This window comes from Tenrec ecaudatus, chromosome 12 (genome assembly GCF_050624435.1).
Source record: "Tenrec ecaudatus isolate mTenEca1 chromosome 12, mTenEca1.hap1, whole genome shotgun sequence".
Taxonomy (NCBI): domain Eukaryota; kingdom Metazoa; phylum Chordata; class Mammalia; order Afrosoricida; family Tenrecidae; genus Tenrec; species Tenrec ecaudatus.
This window is the reverse complement of record NC_134541.1, coordinates 16,023,271-16,040,415: the sequence shown is the minus strand read 5'-3', so window position 1 is coordinate 16,040,415 and position 17,145 is coordinate 16,023,271. Positions and strand designations below refer to the sequence as shown.

At 56.7% G+C, this 17,145-nt stretch overlaps 1 protein-coding gene across 2 annotated transcripts in view; it reads right to left on the bottom strand.

The window, feature by feature from the left end:
• ELMO2 (engulfment and cell motility 2) overlaps window positions 1-17,145 on the bottom strand; it is a 39,480-nt gene that overhangs the window by 9,612 nt on the left and 12,723 nt on the right. For both annotated transcript variants that reach the window (XM_075528665.1, XM_075528666.1), the window contains exons 5-10: window positions 17,024-17,074; window positions 12,659-12,840; window positions 11,223-11,322; window positions 9,873-10,024; window positions 7,958-8,036; window positions 4,922-4,972 (exon numbers count right to left, since the gene is read on the bottom strand). In XM_075528665.1, the coding sequence (XP_075384780.1) occupies window positions 4,922-4,972; window positions 7,958-8,036; window positions 9,873-10,024; window positions 11,223-11,322; window positions 12,659-12,840; window positions 17,024-17,074 (615 nt within the window). The remainder of the gene's footprint in view (window positions 1-4,921; window positions 4,973-7,957; window positions 8,037-9,872; window positions 10,025-11,222; window positions 11,323-12,658; window positions 12,841-17,023; window positions 17,075-17,145) is intronic.

Below are 17,145 nucleotides of genomic sequence, written 5' to 3'. Positions count from 1 at the left end.
TCTAGGCCAACGCTTTCAGGGCATACTCTAACTTGAGATCAGCAGCTCTGGCCGTCAATCAACCTCTCAGACTGGCGCTGCCCAGGTGGCAGCCAGGAGTCACCTGTGCTTGCTGAACGCTTGAGCATGGCAGGTCAAGCCAGTGTGCTGCACGCCTAGCGTCTACTCGGGATCCTGAAGCCTCAGGAGGAAAGAGCTGGAAAAGGGACTCTCACAGGTAGCTTTTGACACTGATGACATGCTGAGATGATATTATTTTTGGATGCTGTTGGGTCTGACTCGCTGCGACCCTGCGCACCACAAATCTAAGCACTGCCTGCCCTGCGCCGCTCTCAGAGGTGTTCTGATGCTGGGGTGCCTCGGTGCAGACGCTGTGTCCGTCTGTCCTGTCGAGGGTCTTCCTCGTTTTCGCTGCCCCTCTGCTTTACCAAGCATGATGCCTGCCTTTCTCTGGGGGCTGGTCTCTCCCAACACCATGTTCCAAGCATGTGAGATGCATACTCTCCGTGTTTCCGGGGAGCATGCCGGCTGTACTTCTTCCAGGACAGCGTTGCTTGTTCTTCTGGCAGCCAGTGGTGCTTTCTCCGTATTCCTCACCGGCACCGGCACTCAGAGGCACCAGTTCTTCTTTGCCTTCCTTAGTCAGTGTCCGACTCTGATTGTCTAGTGCAGATTTTACTTGTGTCAATTTACTCACCGCCATCAAGTCTCTCTGACTCATGGTGACCCTACACGACAGGAGGGTTTCCGAGACTGTACCTTCATGGGAGCAGAAAACGCGTCTCTTCCCCTATTTTGGATACCTTAGGTTAAATGGAATATACTGCCGAAATGAAGTCCCCCCATCTCATGTTACTTTGTTGCTGTCACTATCTCTCTTGTCCAGGTGATCCCCACTCACTGCGGGACAGGGGAGAGCTGCCGCATAGGACTGCCAGGCCCGTGAGCTTGCAGAAGTCACCTGTCGTCTTTCTCCTGGCGAGAAACCACCAGCTTCCAAGTGCGAGGCCACCGGGGATCGTGTCGTCACCAGTATAACAGCAGAATTATGTACGTGGCCCGTAATCTATGCCTACTGGGTGGGGCGACTCGTAGCCTCTGCCCTTCACTGGGGCCCTTTCTGTCTCTCGAGACCTACAGTGCTGAGGATGGCAGCCCCCTCTATGTGAGCGCTTCAGTTTCAAGGGAAATGAAATGAGAATCTTGGTTCTCAGTCACACTGGACATAGTTCAAGTGCTCACCAGCCATTCCTGGCTGGCAGCTGCCCCTTTAGACACCATGTCCCTAAGGGCAGAACATTGATGGCCAGCGCTGCTCTCTAGTGGGTTCCAGGGTGCACCTGAGCAGATTCAGCCCTGCCTAGCCCTCCCTCGGTGCCCCCCCCCAAGCACTCCCAGGGGCTGCTTGCTTAGGTTCCCTCAACCTTCCTCCCCTTGCTTGCTCCTCCTCCTTCCCCCTCCCTCCCCTCCCCACTCCCATCCCACACTGCCCTGGGTCTTTTCTCTCCCACTGCTGTGGTGGTTTGTTTGCACTTCCCAGTTGGGCTAACACACACACTCTCTCTCTCTCTCTCCACATCAACACTTTCAACCTGTCTAACTGAGTGACACTCATTACAGTCACCAGCTTGTGCAGCCAACACACTACCATCTCCAAATCTTTTCATCACTCTTCACAGAAACTCAGTCCCCCTTGAGCAATGCTTGTCATTTCTCCCTCCCCCTGCGACTGGCAATCACGTAGCAAACGTTTGTCCCCATGCACTTGCCTATCCTGGTAAGGGACCGCCAAAAGAACAACCGAATCTGTCTTGGAAGGAGTACAGCCAAAATGCTCCTTAGAGGCAAGAAAGGCGAAACTTCATCTGCTAACCAGTCCCTGGAGAAAGACATCAAGGTAGAGTGGAGGGCTGGTGAAAAGGGGGGCCCCTATGCCAAGGAACCCGGCAGACAGCTCCCTGGTCAACCAACTGGAAGAGATCACATGTGTGTCCAGTCCAGAGAAAGACGGCCCAACAGAACGCTCCCACCATGGAACAGTCTGAGGACCTCATCGAGATCACCCAACCATTATTGAAACATCCACTGACAGAAATGCCAGCGGTCTGGGCTGGACTCGGGAGAGGATGTGAGCGAGAGATGTGCTGACGTCAGAGGGATCTTGGCTCCAAGCAGAGGATATCAGGAAGATGTTGACTTGTGTTTCATTGACTACACCAAGGCACTCGACTGTGTGGCCCTTGAGGAGCTGTGTTAAGACAGCAGGAGAGGAGAGGAAAGGAAAGGAGGCCCGGACCCGATGGAGACACAGTGGCTGCAACACTGGGCTCAGATGTACGTGGTGAGGATGGCGCGGGGCCGGGCGGGGCAGTGCTGCCTTCTGTCGTACGCGGAACCCCCTCCACAGCACTCCCGGCACTCTAGCAACGAGGCGACTTCCAACAACGTGAGGAGAAAAGGATGCTCACTGCACCTTTTCCATGAACTTGTGAGACCCTCTGGTACTTGTCCTGCGGTGCCGCACTGCTCCCACTCAGCATAGTACCTCCCAGGTTCAAGGTTACTCCCTCTGGCCGAGGACCGTCCCACTGATGTCGCTCCTTTTGTCTAGTCCCCGGCTTTTCCTCCTCCATGCCACCCTCAGAGCTGTCTCCTCTGTCCCCTGCTTTCTGTCACTCCTGCCTGTCTGCCTCTGCTCCTCCCTCCTCCCCTCTCTCCATAATCCCCAAAAGAGCTCAGGAGGGAGGCCAGGGGGGGTCCATTCACTGTAACATCCTATTCTCCAATTTGCTGGCACTGTGGGCAGGAGAGAATGAACGAGTCTGGCGGGCAATGGCTCAGAGAGATACGGCTCCAGGCTGGCATGCTCAGGTTTCCCAGGTTTTATCTGAAGTCTCACAGGAAGGTCAAGGCCTGGGCTCTGGCGGGTCTCAGATCCTTAGACTTCAGGGAGCCCACTAACCATTTCTGGGTACACCTTGGACCTGCTGTTCACTGGAATTTTTGCTTGTTCCCAAGGTTTGTCCGGAAATCAGCCCCAACCTCGTGAAGGTACATGAAAAGGCCCTCTGTGGGGCAGCCCCCCATGTGTGGAGAGGGTGTCTGCTGGGGTGGAGACAGGAAGGCCTGGGTCCCTGAGCATGCCCAGCACAGACTGACATTTGCTCCCGGGACCCTCTAGCCAGTATGGGGAGGCAGCTCTGCAGGGTCAGGCCAGCCAGCCGGCTCTGCAAGCTCACAGCAGCCTCCTGTTCAACTCCAAATGTGTGCCTAGCTGACTTGGGATACCAGTCCCCCTGCATCCTACTCTCGGGAACACCCTGCCAAGCACATCAAAGTCCCGCGAAGGGCAGTGAATGGCTCCACATCAAAGCGACTCCCAAGCGGGTGGGGGTGGCCTGACTCCCACCCGAGCCACATGCAGAATCGCTGCTCCTGCCCAAAGGGACTCCTGGTTTCTCATCTGTGGACTCCTGGTTTCCATGCTGGTTTCTGACAACGGATAAACATGGTCCTCCTGGGCACCACAGGGACTTCGAAGGCCCCCCAGAGCCCTCTAGCGCCCCAGCCCCACTCTCGTCTCCTCCGGCAGGAAACAGACCTGGTAGCAGGGTTCTCCTAAAAGTCAACCACCATATCCCGTGACCTGGCTGCAATCCCCTCAGCTGCTGTTTGGGACAAGACTGCGGCCCACGTGGGCTGCTCTTTGCTGGCCCTCCAGTGCCACCAGACAGGCTCCCCGGCCCAGCTGGACCGGGCCTCCCACAGGATTCCTTTTCTTCCTGGGCTGCCTGTACCACCTGGGGCTCACCCACTGGCACCCTTCTAAGGCAGGGGTTGTCCACCTTCCTCCTGCTGCAACCCTTTCATACAGTTCCTCCTGTGGTGGTGACCCCCCACCCCAACCATAACATTATTTCCATTGCTACTTCATTACGGTCATTTTGCTACTGTTATGAATCGGGTGACCCCTGTGAAAGGGTCATTTGACACCCCCCCCAAGGGGGTCGCGACCCAGAGGTTGAGAACCGCTGCTCTAAGGGCTGCGGACACCACGCTGGCCTCCAGGCAGGCCTGCCTGTTGCTCCTGCTGTCTCGAGTGCTGACCTTTCCTCCTGAGCCAGCAGCTCTGAGAGTCAAGATGCCCTCGACGTCACAGCCACTGTTGTCAGTGCTAGCAGAGTGAATTACTCTCCTGTCTGCCTTTTAAACTACGCTCCCTCTGGATAAAACCCGGGCAGCTGTGGAGCAAAAAATAGGATAGCCGGTCTTCCAACCTCGCCAGTGTTGCTGGGGCAGCCTCCTAGGCACATCGCTGTTTTGGGGGGCTGGGGAAACACACCCTTCAGCTTCGTTCAGCACCGACTGGTAAATCCCTATACCAATCATCACAGAGCAGGCACTGCGAGTACCAGCAATGGGAGCGATTTTCACTGGGCTCACAGGCACGTGGCAGCCGGACAGTGAGTCAGGAAGACTGCAGGAGAATGGAGGCATGGGAGTGATGGTGTCGGTGAAGAGCATGGACAAAGTACCAGGGACTGACTGCCAAAAGAACATGCAATTCCTCCTTCAAAGACACAGCCAGGGTGCTCCTTAGAAGCGAGGATGGCGGGGCTTCGTCTACGCACGCTGGCCGTGTTGTCGGGAGGGCCCAGTCCCTGGAGAAGGACATGGTGTGTGGTAGAGCGGAGGGGCAGCGAAGTAAGAGGAAGGCCCCTGACAAGAAGGCTACCATGAAGGGCTGAAGCCTAACCAGGATGGTGAGCGCGGGGCGGGGCGGCAGTTCCTGCTGTAGCCCAAATGGTCAGTCTGAGTCAGAGCTGACCTGACGGCACATCACAACAACAACCACCACCACCACCATCAATAGCAGCAACACAACAACAGCGCCCCAATACGGTGCGTTCCAGAAACTTACGTTCAGGATGATGGAGCGCAGGTGCTTCTGGGCAAACGCGTTGGCCATATCCTGGAGGGGGGGCAGAGAGAAAGCCAGTGTGAGGCAGGCGCAGGCTCACCTCGGTCAACAGAGGAGGAAGCTGTCGTCATCAAGGGGGGCTTTTTATCTTCTCGATGTGTTTCTCCCGCTCAAATAAAAGTGGGCAAGTGGGCTACTACTGGATGGCCGTACCTCAAGGGGGCTGGGGCTGGCGGCTGCACTGGGACCAGGGAGCTGCACGAGGGCCTAGCCACAGACAGCGGTCAGACAGCTGCCCAGTGCTGAGGCCCCACACCAGGGAGAGGCTTTTGGTCCCTGCTGTCTACCTGGACCGCTGCCATGCCACCCGAGCTGGGCAGGGACCGCTGAAACCGGAAGCCCACGGTTCACTTCTGATGGGGCCACAGAACAGGGTGCTGGGCACTCTCGGGGAATTGTCTCCAGACAGAGATGCTTGACTCAACCTCAGAGAGTTGTGCGTTACTGGCCGGGCACACTCTCGAAAGAAAGAAAGGCTCCTGCCTGCCTGAGCGAGGTCTGCCAGAGAGGGACGCTTTAAGGGTCTTCTCAGAACTAAGCATTATCCCGGCCATTCTTATGCAAATATTTTAAGAATACGTTCTACGTATCTCTTTATGTCTGCAGAGACTGCCATGATTACAATTTAATCACTGCCAAGGCCTGGGCTTCATCAAAAAGCACATTAGTGACTATTCTGTGTTGTGACACTATCATACCCGGGGGAGCTATTGAAATGGGAAGCTATTTCCCTCTAAACAAAATGGTCTCAAATTACTAAGCTTTTAATTTCCCTGATAGCTCTTCATAACTCTTCGCTCTCCTCTTCCAATGCCAGCCGTCATTTCTTACTAATGTTAAGTGGTATGACTTCACTGTCCCCACGGAGGCCTAACTCCATTGAGGAAAGAGTTCTAAACCAGGGGCCGCCTTCCCCTGGGGAGCAGGATCCGTGAGCACTGGCCTGAGAGCCCTTTCCCCTTGCCGTCTAGAGGCCTGGCCACAGTCCATTCCGTCTGACGCACCGGCTGGAAGGCGGTCTAGCGCCTCTGTGGTTGGGATTAAATCTTGCTGTGGACAAGTCACAAAGTGGATAACTGACAGTGGTCTGTAGCTCTGATGATGGAAGCTTTACACCAGGGGGAAATGGCTCATCTCCTTTTATATCCTCCCAGAGCTGACTGCTCTACCACGAACTGAAAAAAGGAGCTTTCAAAGTCTTTTGTCAACTGTCTGAACTCTTCTTCGCACTCCCACGGTTTAGTAGGAGACCAGAGCCTGCTGGGCTTCCTCTTGCTTTTCACTCCAGCAAGTTGGTGGGAAGGTGAGACACCTGGGGGCTCTTTGGGATCAAAGTCACTGGCTAGCTTTGGCTCTCACCTCTCCTGGCTGAGCCACAGAGCCCCGACAAAGTCAGTGGCTAATGGGAGACTGGGCCCATCCCCTGGGAGAAGGATCCACTTCGCCCTAGGGGCCCCGGCTCCCCTTAGCGCCCGGACCACACCGCCCGAACATCTCCACGAGACCACGAGACCCGGCGAGGCTACTTACAGTGGCAGGCAGGTCTAGAGGGTGAAGGTGCTTGTCCTGCCAGCAGGAAGCAAAAGCACAGAGAGAAGCAGACGGCAGGAGGAGCGTTCAGCGTGCATTCAACAAGGACCGGGGAGGGAGGCTCACAGAGCAGAGCTACCCAAGAAAGACAAGGACAGGCAGAACCACGGAGGCCCCTGGTCCTCCCACTAGAGTCACCCAGGCAGGACTCGGTGCATGACCCCACACAGGTTTCAGCAGACAGGACCACCACAGCTGACACAACAACAAACACACCAGTCGAGGTGATTCCATCACACAGTGGCCCTACCAGACAGAGAAGAACTGCCCCTTGGGGTCTCCAAGGCGGTAATGTTCGTGGAAGCAGGCGGCCACGTGTCTTTGCCCAGCCAGTGGCTGGTGGGTTTGCCCAGCTTGTGTTTTAACTGCTGCACCACCAGGCCTCCCTCCTGATGTCTTTTCGTCAGCACCCATGACAGCAAGGGGAATTGGCAGCCCACTTTTGTTACTGTGCGGGCTACCACAGAGAGACAGAAAGCTGGTATTGGAAGGCCCCTCCAGGGTCGTCTCCCATGAAAGAGAAGCTGAGACTCGGAGCATTGAGCAGTAGTGGCCCGGCCGGTGGGCTATATCCCACTGCCCAACAGGTGCTGAGGTTTCTCATTTGCCAACAGGGGTCTGGCTTGTCCTCAGGGCAGGTGGGGCTGCTTCCCTATTGCAGTGAGGAAACTGAGGTTCAGAGAGGCAGAGCTTTTATACCTGAAATGCAGCGCTAAACCTTCCACTCCCTCTCTGAGTAAGAACCTCATTTGCTTAGCTCCCCTTGGGTTCCAGACATTCCCCTTGCCCTTCTTGACCTGCTAGCGGGGGTATTGGCAAATGAGGGTCCAATTAGGCCCGTTCGTAAAGCAGGTTTGCTTCAGGGCAGCTGGCCCGTCAACAGCGGTGCTCAGCCACACTGGGAGAGTTCTGTTCACACACTTCAGGAGCCACACAGTGGAAACAATTGACCACCAGGCCCTTTCAGGAGTCAAGGTCAAGGTGGTGCAGTGGTTAAAGCGCTCAGCTGCTAAACCAAAACGGCCAGTGACTTGACCCTACCAGCTGTCCCTGGGGACAGAGCTGAGGCCGCCTGCTTCCACAGAGGTCCCGGTCTTGGAAGCCCATGGGGCAGCTCTCTCCGGCAAGGTTGCTATGAGTCGGAATGGTCTTAATAGCAGTGGGTTCTTGGGCCCCGCTCTAACCTAAGACCCAGGCGATTCCCCTCCCCGCCACCCACCCCGGGGCTCCCGCCACAGACGGACGGACAGGACAGAGGGCGGATTCTCGGGGAAATGGCTGGATTTCCACTCTTTGCCCAGCAAATGAGGCAGGAGGGGGTGTGTGTGAGGTGAGAATTCTTTTTTACAGAGCCCGATGGAAAAGCCCAGAAAGGCAGCCACAGACCTGTCGCTTGTCCTCAGGAGCCTTCAGAAAAAGCGCGTTGATCAGTGCGATGGCGTAGGTCTGGATCTCCTGGTTGGAGCTGTGTGGATGGAGAGACGGCCGCGGGAGGTTAGGAGAGTGAACCACCGCCCGCCCGCACGCACCTGTGCACAGCCTTAGCAGGGGCGGCCAAGCCACGCCTGGAGCGTGACCAAGCGGTCCTCTCAAAGCCCTCCGAAGCTGCCGCACTTGGACGCAGCAGTTCCCCCAACGGGGACTTGTCCTACCCAAGCCTTCAGAGAGGTGTGTGAGGTTTATACAGAAGGGCTTCACTGAAAAACAAAGACAAATGTAAGCACCCGGTTGTTCACTTGGCCACTCTGCTAGATAGACGAGTGGACTTCAAAAGGCTGTGGAGAAACAGAAGAGAACGGAATTTCCCCACGAACTTTCTGAAGCCCCTCCTAGAGCTGGGAATCCTAAGCTGCTGTTAGAAATCGCCTTTGAGGGTGCATGTCCTTCAGCTGGGGCTCAGGGACACACTTCGCAAAGCTGCAGACCCCCCAAAGGGCAGAGTTAAGTTTTCCAGGGAGGGCTCCAGCCATCACGGGGATTTTAACTTGGACTTCCTTTTAAGAGAATCTTTGACACGAGGAAATGTTCAGGATATAGTTAATATAAAAAATGGTATATATAATGTTTGCAGTCAGATGTTGATTTGGTTGAAAATATACCTAGAGACCAGGATGGGGGGGGGTACCTTTAACGCTGCACTGACAACACCTGGGAGTGAGATAATGGGCAGCTCGCCGACTCTTTGTGCCTTTTCTGGTTTGACTGACTACTAACTTGTCTTACTTGATTTTAAAGCAAACAAAATGAAAAGCCCCTGTAAGCCTGGGGTAGCCCTTCCCCTCGACAAGATGTGTTCACCTGCCAGGCAGTGAGCTTGTTCTTGATCTTGATGGGGGCTCTTGGTTAAGGGGCTGGTGGGTGTCCAGGCCAGGGAGGGGGCATGGTGTCTAATAAAGACCCCGAGTGGCCTTAACAAACGTTAGAAATTCATTCTCTCTCAGGTGAGGAGGCTAGAATTTAAAATTCAGAGTGCCAGGCCTCGGGGACAGTCCTCGCTTCCTTTCAGTGTCTGGAGGCCAGCGTTCCTGGAAGAGCTCTTGCGTCTTGGCATCAATCTTCCCCTGGGCCTAGGAGGTTCTCTGTGGAGGGACCCTGGGCTCCCCGAGCAAGCCCCACTCCTGGCTCTTTCTGGGCCGTAGTCAGGCCCCTCCCTCCCGGCTCTTTTCTCGCTCCTCCTATTCTTTTAAGATGCAAAGTGATGCAGGCCGCCCCCCCCCCCCAGGGAAACGTACCCTAGATCCCGAGTAAGGGCATTACACCCCACCCTAAACCCCTTACAACGGAGGTGATCAGACCACAACCTGGGGGTGACTGCAGCACCACATAACTTCCAAACTGCCGAGAATCTCGGCCCGCTTCAGCCAGTCTCATCCTGGACGCGGGTCAACAGGGTACCTTGTGCTACCCTCCACCACAGTGACTAAACGGTAAGCAGTCATTCAACAAACTCTGATTGAGCTGCTGCTGAATTCTGAGCTTGGGCCGCACAATGGACGGTCCCCATGCTCTAGGAGCTCACGGCTCAACGGGGGCAAGCGGCCTTGCAAACCCAGCATTTCACAGAAGGGCACTCACAGAGGCTGACCGCACTCCCAGGGCCCGACCGGAGATGCGGGAATAGCACTGCTCACCCTCCGAGCAAAAGAGAGCTGGGGAGGTGCTGAGGCAGGGTGGGATTTGTGGGCGAGGCTCGGAGGGGGCCGTGGCAGGGCCGTGGCGGGACGAACAAGCTGCCCAGCTGCTTGGAAGAGAACTGAAGCAGGGGAAGGGGCAGTGTGGGGCGGGCAGGGTCCTTACTCACACCTGAAGGTGCGAGATGAGCTGTCCCACGGTGATCTCCTCTGCCACCTTCTGGTACAGACTCTGGCTGTTCAAGACCATGCTCTCCAGGATGGCCAGCGACCTCTGAAGGATGGACACGTCCACCATGGGCTGGCTCACGTAGCCTGCAATCTGAACCAGAGCGGGCAGTCACTGGGAGCTTGGGGCCCAGGAGAGGGGTGGCTGGGGGGTGGACATCAGGCCTCGGGGAGGCTCTCCTCTCAGGCCCGACGCCTCCACCTGGGCAGCAGATCTAGGGCTCACGCCTTTAGATCAGTGCACGGTATTGACACGGCCCCTTGTTGGAGAAAAGCAAAAAAACAAACTCAGTGCTGCTGAGTCGATGCCAAGTCAGGACCACAGGACAGGGTAGAACAGCCCCTGAGAGTTTCCGAGCCTGTTAACTCCAAGAAAGCCCCGTCTTTCTCCCACCGAGCGGTTTTGAACTTCAGACCTTGCAGTTAGCAGCCCAACTGTACCCAAGATACCACCCGGACTCCTTGCTGGAGAAGAAAAAGGACAAACTAGCAGTCACCTCCTGCCCAATCTGTGCAGCTGGCCCCTGCTTGCTGGGTACCCTGAGGCAGGATGCCTCCTTTCCCAATCACTCACACATGCCCCTCCCCGAGCTGCCTCAAAATCGGGGACCCCGGTCCTGCTTTCAAAAGAAAGGTTCAGGTGTGGACAAGCTGAGTGCAGTACACAGAGTTTTACAGGTCCTGGGAGTTTTTAAAAAACACACAGACACGCACACGCACACACATACTCTCTCTCTCTCTCTCTCTCTCTCTCCAACCAGCTAACCCCTCTCCTCTGCCACTGCAACAATCACCTGGACACAGGCTCAGCTCATTCTCTCAACTCCCACCCGTGCTGCAGGGAGTCTCCCACATTCGCTCGGGGAAACTGGCCCTAGGCCAGGGGGCATGTGATTCACCGGTTTCAGTTCAGGTCTCTGAACTGAGGCCACTCTTTGTTGTCGAAGAACAGAGAGCGAATTAGAAGCACCCTTAGCCCCATGCCTGCCTGCTGAGTTCAGTTTGACAGCTCCATCAGACCACCTTTCAGGCTGGCAAATGGGAGGCGAGTGAGATGCATATTCTTTCTCTCAAGAGAAGGGAGAGCTCGGAAGACTTAAGGGTGCGGGAGGGGGAGGGAGCTAGTTTACTGCCACCCAGAGCATGGGAGCCCCTGGAAGGTAGAGGCAGAGGTGGAGGCGGAGGCCTCTGGCCCCGGGGACCCTCACTGGAATGAGTGTGCTGCCCGACGCCCCCTCGTGCCGAGAATCGGCAGCTGAAGGAGGAGAGTGCGAGGACGTGGAGGGCCTCACCTGCTTGATAAAGGTGATGGACACCATGTCCCAGGAGACGATGCCGTGGTCCATGAGCTCTAAGAAGGCAGTCAGGGTGAATGCCAGCATCTCACTGTAACTGAGACACATACACACACACACAGCAGTACAGTCAGGCCAGGGAGCCAGGAGGGAGCGAGCCACGGTGCAGGCAGCTTGCCACGCTAAGCCGGCAGAAGGGGCGGAGAGCTACACAGGCCTGCGTGCCTCCGGAACCCCGGGGAGTGAGTCCCCCAGAGGAAGAGGTGGCATTCCCCCTGCACACTGTCTTACCTCCCTTCCCGGGGTGACCCCCAGCATCTGTCAGGGGCACCTCCTCACGTAAACCTGCAGCCCATGGCACAGGGGAAAGAGGGCAAGGTCTGGACCCGGGCTCTACTCCTACTGAGCCATTTGACAACCGGTCCGATTTCAAGTCTCTGAACTCCCACTTCCTGCCATGTAAAACTGGCTAATCTCCCAGAGTGCCCCTCCCAACGCCATGGTGGGGGCGGATGACAGCGTGTGCAGAGACGGCACCCCAGTGCTGGCAGCGAGGATTGCTCCCCTGTGCTCCTCCCATTGACGTCTGCCCAGTGCTGTATTAACAGGCCACCTTCCCATTTACAGAGTGTGGCCCGACAGGCACCCACTCCCCATCAGAGAAGAGGAAACTGAGGCCAGCCCAAGGCAGCAGGGCCCCAGAGTGGCTCTGGGATCTGACGCTTACGACACCCATCTATGATTCCTACCTCGGCTTGGTGGAATGCTCGATGGCCGAGGCAGTGGCCGACAGAGGACTTCTGAGTCCTTGGCCAGCTCAGGCTCCGCATGGTTACACAGGACCCAGGACACCTCAGCCTGCCTACCACCTGGCGAGAATGGGCTGGTGGCCAGCAGAGTTCTACAGCCCCAGGGAAAACTCGTGGCGAGGAGATGGGGCCGGAGTGCTCATGTGTGCGCATGCACCACAGCCGGGCAGGAGTGGGTGAGGCAGTCGGGCGCCTGTATGGTAGGGAAGGGGGCCTGCCATGGGCCGTGCTGTTCCCTGCGTGGGCAGTTCCCGTTTTCACTACGCGCCGACACCTGGCCACGGGCTCTTGGGCTCAGTACGCGCCGACACCTGGCCACGGGCTCTTGGGCTCCAGTCCTTCATTGAGGGCCTGAGCCGCCTTCTCAACGAGATTGCAGGTACGTGGCTGCGAACTGAACCGTGAGCCCAGGAAGAGTCCAGCTTTGGGAACACCATGGGCAGTCCTGCTCGGTCTTTGAGGGTCACTGAGAGTGGGAATCAGCTCAGCGGCCACAGCGCACCCCTCGTGCTGGGCGCAGGGTTCAGGAAACAAGAGGCTCTCATGCGCACCTTCTTGGGTTGGTGGGAAAGGAGACTCGGGCAGGGCGCCCTGTGGCCCAGGGCCCGTCTCTGAGAGACTTACTGGGACAGGAGCTTGGTCCCACTCTCCACGAGGCGTGTGAGCACGGCGAGGCCGTCCATGTTGATGAACTCGGTGGCGAAGGTCGCGTCGGCAGAGAGCTTGGCGAGCTCCTTCAGGGCGTCTAGCCGCGTCTCCATGCTGGACGACTGCGTCCTCTCCATCAGCTGGCGCGCGGCCCTGGACTGCGAGAGCGGCGACAGGGCACACGTGCCATCAGCACCCTGTGGCAGGTCACTACTTGGGCTAGCCCACAGAGGCCCTTCTGTGGACACTGGTGCCGGAGCACCAGTGGGTTTCATGCCGCTTGCCAAAGGCCAGGCCCACTGCCCGCGCATTGTTTGGACCCACTGTGGCCTGGAGGACGGAGCAGAGCTGCTCTGAGGGTTTCTGGGGCTGTAAATCTTTACAGGAGCAGCCTGCCTCCTCATTCTCCTACAGAGCAGCTGGTGGATTTGCGCCTCGGACACTGCGGTTAGCAGCCCGGTGCTTACCTGGCAGTGCCATCACCAGGGCTCTGTTCAGTTTCCAAAAGCCCAACTCACTGCCATGAAGTTGAGGCCAACTCACAGCAACCCTGTAGGGCAGGGTGGAACTGCCCCCGTTTCCACGACTCTTTATGGAAGTACAAAGTCCTGTCTTTCTCCCACGGAACGGCTGGTGGTTTCGAACTGCTGACCTTGCAGTTAGCAGGCCAATGTGTGACCAGGGCTCTTTTCACACTGCTTAGGAGTTGGCATATGAATCGCCATGGAATCCATCAAGGAATGGATTACCAGAGTGCCAAGGCCCACCCTTAGTTACCTGGCTCCTTTCTGTACACTCTGGCTTGTAGTTCCCACTTCGGGAATCTGAAAGTGACCCAGGGGATAGTCCACTAATTACTCAGTCACAGAGACACAGACACACGCATTCCTCTCTATCTGTAAGGGATTGGTTCCAGGACCCCCTCAATACTAAAATCGACAGATGCTCATCGAGTCAAATGGCAGAGAATTAGCATATCACCTACACACACCATCCAGTAGAATTCTCCTCTAATGACTAATCATTCCTAATACATAATTTCACTTTACACTCCCGTTTAGTGTTTGGGCTACGGCTTTACAATTTGGGGTACCACTTAATTGCTCCGTCTCCCCGAACATTTTCAATGCATGGTGAGTTGAATCTGTGAAGGTGAGACTTCAGACACAGAGGGCCAACCATACTGGTCCAATATAGAGGGATGCGGGTAGAACAGTCGTCTCTTGAAGTACTGAGCAACCCAGTGGAATGTGGACAACCACCTGTGACAGAAGTGCTGGAAGAGGTTCTTGCACTGGACGGAGAACTGAAGGTAAAAGTTAGGTCCACTGCAACCCTGAACAGTGAGAGGCCTCGCCATCTTGTTTTGTTCTGAAGCACTCTAAGTTCTGACCAATGTTCTTCAAATCCCTGGGGACACTTCAAGGATGTGCAGGAGTCCGGAGCAGTTCATTTTAAAACAGCGAGCCTCCACCAAACTCCTTGGGGCCTTTTCTTGGCGAGGACACCTGCCTCCTCTAACAAGCCACATCCAAGGCCCCTCTGCTGAACTTCCCGAAGTCCTAGTCAGTGCCACGCAATCTTCCCTTCCATTGGTCTCTACGTTTTGCGTGCATTTACGGTTCTCAGAGAGAATGGAGGAGTGAGGCGGCCAGCACAAAGGTGCTTGACTGCCGTCTAAAGGTTGGCTCTAAACCCACTCGGAAGCGCGGCGGAAGCTACACCTGGCAATCTGCTTCTGTAAAGGCTAGAGTCACAAAAGCCCTGGGGAGCAGTTCCACTCTAACACAGGGAGTGTTAACTGGGTAGTGAGCGCGACACTCTGGGCTTTATGTTCTCCCGCACTCTGGCACAGCCAAGGAGTGCAGGCCGCGCAGCTAATAATCCCTGCCGCCTTTCCTCACCCCTGCTGTGACGGTGAGGAAAGGGCAGCAGACAGAAGGAGCGGGAGCGCACTGGTCTGCATCTCACTATACACTCCAGCTCTAAATGTCAATTTCCCTCCGGAGACAGCACTTCTGGGCCGCTGCCTCCTTCCCAGGCGAGAGGGACGTCGGGGAAAGTCAGCCGTTCCTTGCAAGAGGCCTGTCAAATGATCCGGCGCTTCCATAAATGCACCTCCCAGGCCGTCATGCTAAATTAGCAGAGCTCAGGAGGATAGGACGCCGGGAGAGGAGGGAGGTGGGAAACTGGCGCTGAGTCGGACAGATGTGGGCTGAGAGCCAGGGCTGTGACTTTGGGGTTGTACAAGTGGCAAGCTACTTAATCTCCCTGAGCCTCAGTTTCCTTGTCTGAAAACTGGGTCTAGCAACAGTATCCATCTCGCCAGGTGATTGCATGGACCGAAAGCCATGATGTACTTATGGAGGTGCAGGCAAAGGCTAACTGCTAGTGAAGAAAGCAGCCCTCAGGGCCACACCCTGGCCTGCTGCTGGCCGCCCAGTCAATTCTGACACACAGCCAACGGTCCCTCGGGGCGGTACTCCTTAGGGAACCTCACCTCCAGGCCCTTCTCCCGCAGCACCTCTGGATTGGCTCGAATCTCCATCCTTTGCATTTGCACCAGAACACTTCAGTATGAGCCACCAGGGCCCTGCCCGGTCTGGCCCGGGAGCACTTCGGGCAGCCTGGCTCAGGCCTTTCTGAGCGGGAGCTGCTGGGAATCCCGGGGCTAGCTCCTGCCAGCGGCAGACACACAGCTCTCCGCCGCCTCCTCCGAGACACCCTACTGGTGACTACATTCTCCCACCTCCTTGGTGCCCAGCCTCTCCGATGGCAGGGGCCACCACATCCTTCTTTCTGTCCTGCCAGCCCTCCTACAAATGGAAGCCAGCTGCTCCCCAGCCCACCTTCTCCCTCAGAGCGGGGCCGTCGAGGGAGAAGCCCCCACCCGGGTCCTGACCCCGCACGGCTGTTTCACTAACCAGCCACCTTCCAGCGCCCCCTCTTTACTGGTTCTTTCTTGCAACAGACTCAGGACTCTCCCCTCTTACACACATCTTCAAAGTCACATGCAAACTGCAGCCGCAGGTGCCAACTGGGAAGGTGGGAGGAGATGGGGAGCTAGGTGGTGGGGGGCATGGTGGAAGGGAGACCTTTCACTGTCCTTTTCCCACGGTCTTGATTCGTGAAACAGTAAAATATCCCTCTTTTTAAAGACGCCTTCTCAAACGCACCACCCTCTCGGCTTCGGATCATTACCAACCTCCTGGGGCACGACATGCTTCAGTCCTCGCTCTTCCACTTCCACTCCACCCAGTGCCAGCAGCTCCCACCTCTCGGCCCCATCTAAGCAGCATTCCCATTGAGCACCGGCCATCCCGTGACCTCTGAGGTCAACAGACAGCTTTTCTGTCCTCACTTTCCCTTCTCCCCGCTCACTGGACACTGCAGGTCACACTGCCCTCCGGTTGGGAGCGCTGCACAGGTGGCCTCCTGCCGCCACTTCACCCTCCTGACTTCTGGCTACTTCCTTCGCCATCCTTACGAGCTGTTCTTGCTGAAGCCCAAGGGGGCTAAACAAGACCCTCTTCTTGCCGTCCACCGTGTTCATCCGCTTGCCTCCTAAAGATGCCCCACCCAGCCTTCCCACCCTGCTCGAGCTGGGCTGCTGACAACCTCCATCAGCCTCTCAGTGGCCTTCCTACCACCACGAAGCCTCTGCCAGCTGCCACGGAAGCAAACGTTGTAAAACATCAATTGAAACATGACACGTCGCCGGCTTAAAGGTCCTTCAGTGCCCCACACGGCCTTCCGACTGGTGAGCAGGTCCCCAGGGCCCTTCACTCCCTGGCCTCTCAGTGGCTGCCACAGGGCCTCAGCCACCCAGCTCTGCCGCTTACCCAGACACACGCAGGGCCACGGCGGTCGATCGCTCGTTTTCTTCCTTCTCCAGTGAACCCTTGCTTCCCCTTCACCATCTGGGCTGAGCATGCCCTTCTCTGGGAAGGAGTCAGCCAGGCCCCTTTCCATGTTCCCCGAGCACCTGAGCAACTTTCTCTCCCCATCGTTTTGAAGAGCCTGTGTTATATTTTCTAACTCCCCACTCTGCTGTGAAGGCAGACGGGCCTTCATCGTAGAGCCCTCGTTTCCAAGCACCCTGGTGGCACAACGGTGAAATGCTTGGCGGCTAAACATAAGGTTGGCAGTTCGGATCCACCAGCTGCTCCGCGGGAGAAGAGACCAGGCCATCTGCTCATAGAAACCACGCGTCGCTCAGGCACCCCTGCGGGGGGACAGCGTGACTCTGTCCTGCTGCCACCACCATCGCACCCTCGGGCCCCCAGAGTGGTTTCCACTGCTTGGTAAGTGAGTGCGCTTCTGAGGAGGCAGGGTACCTACCGGAGAGACGGCCAGCTGCAGGATGGTCCCATTCTTAATGTCACTGCGGGTCTGAGCAACAGGGAGGAAAGAAAGCATATGGACCCAGAAAGCTGCGTAGGCAGCTTGAGTCAGCAGGAACC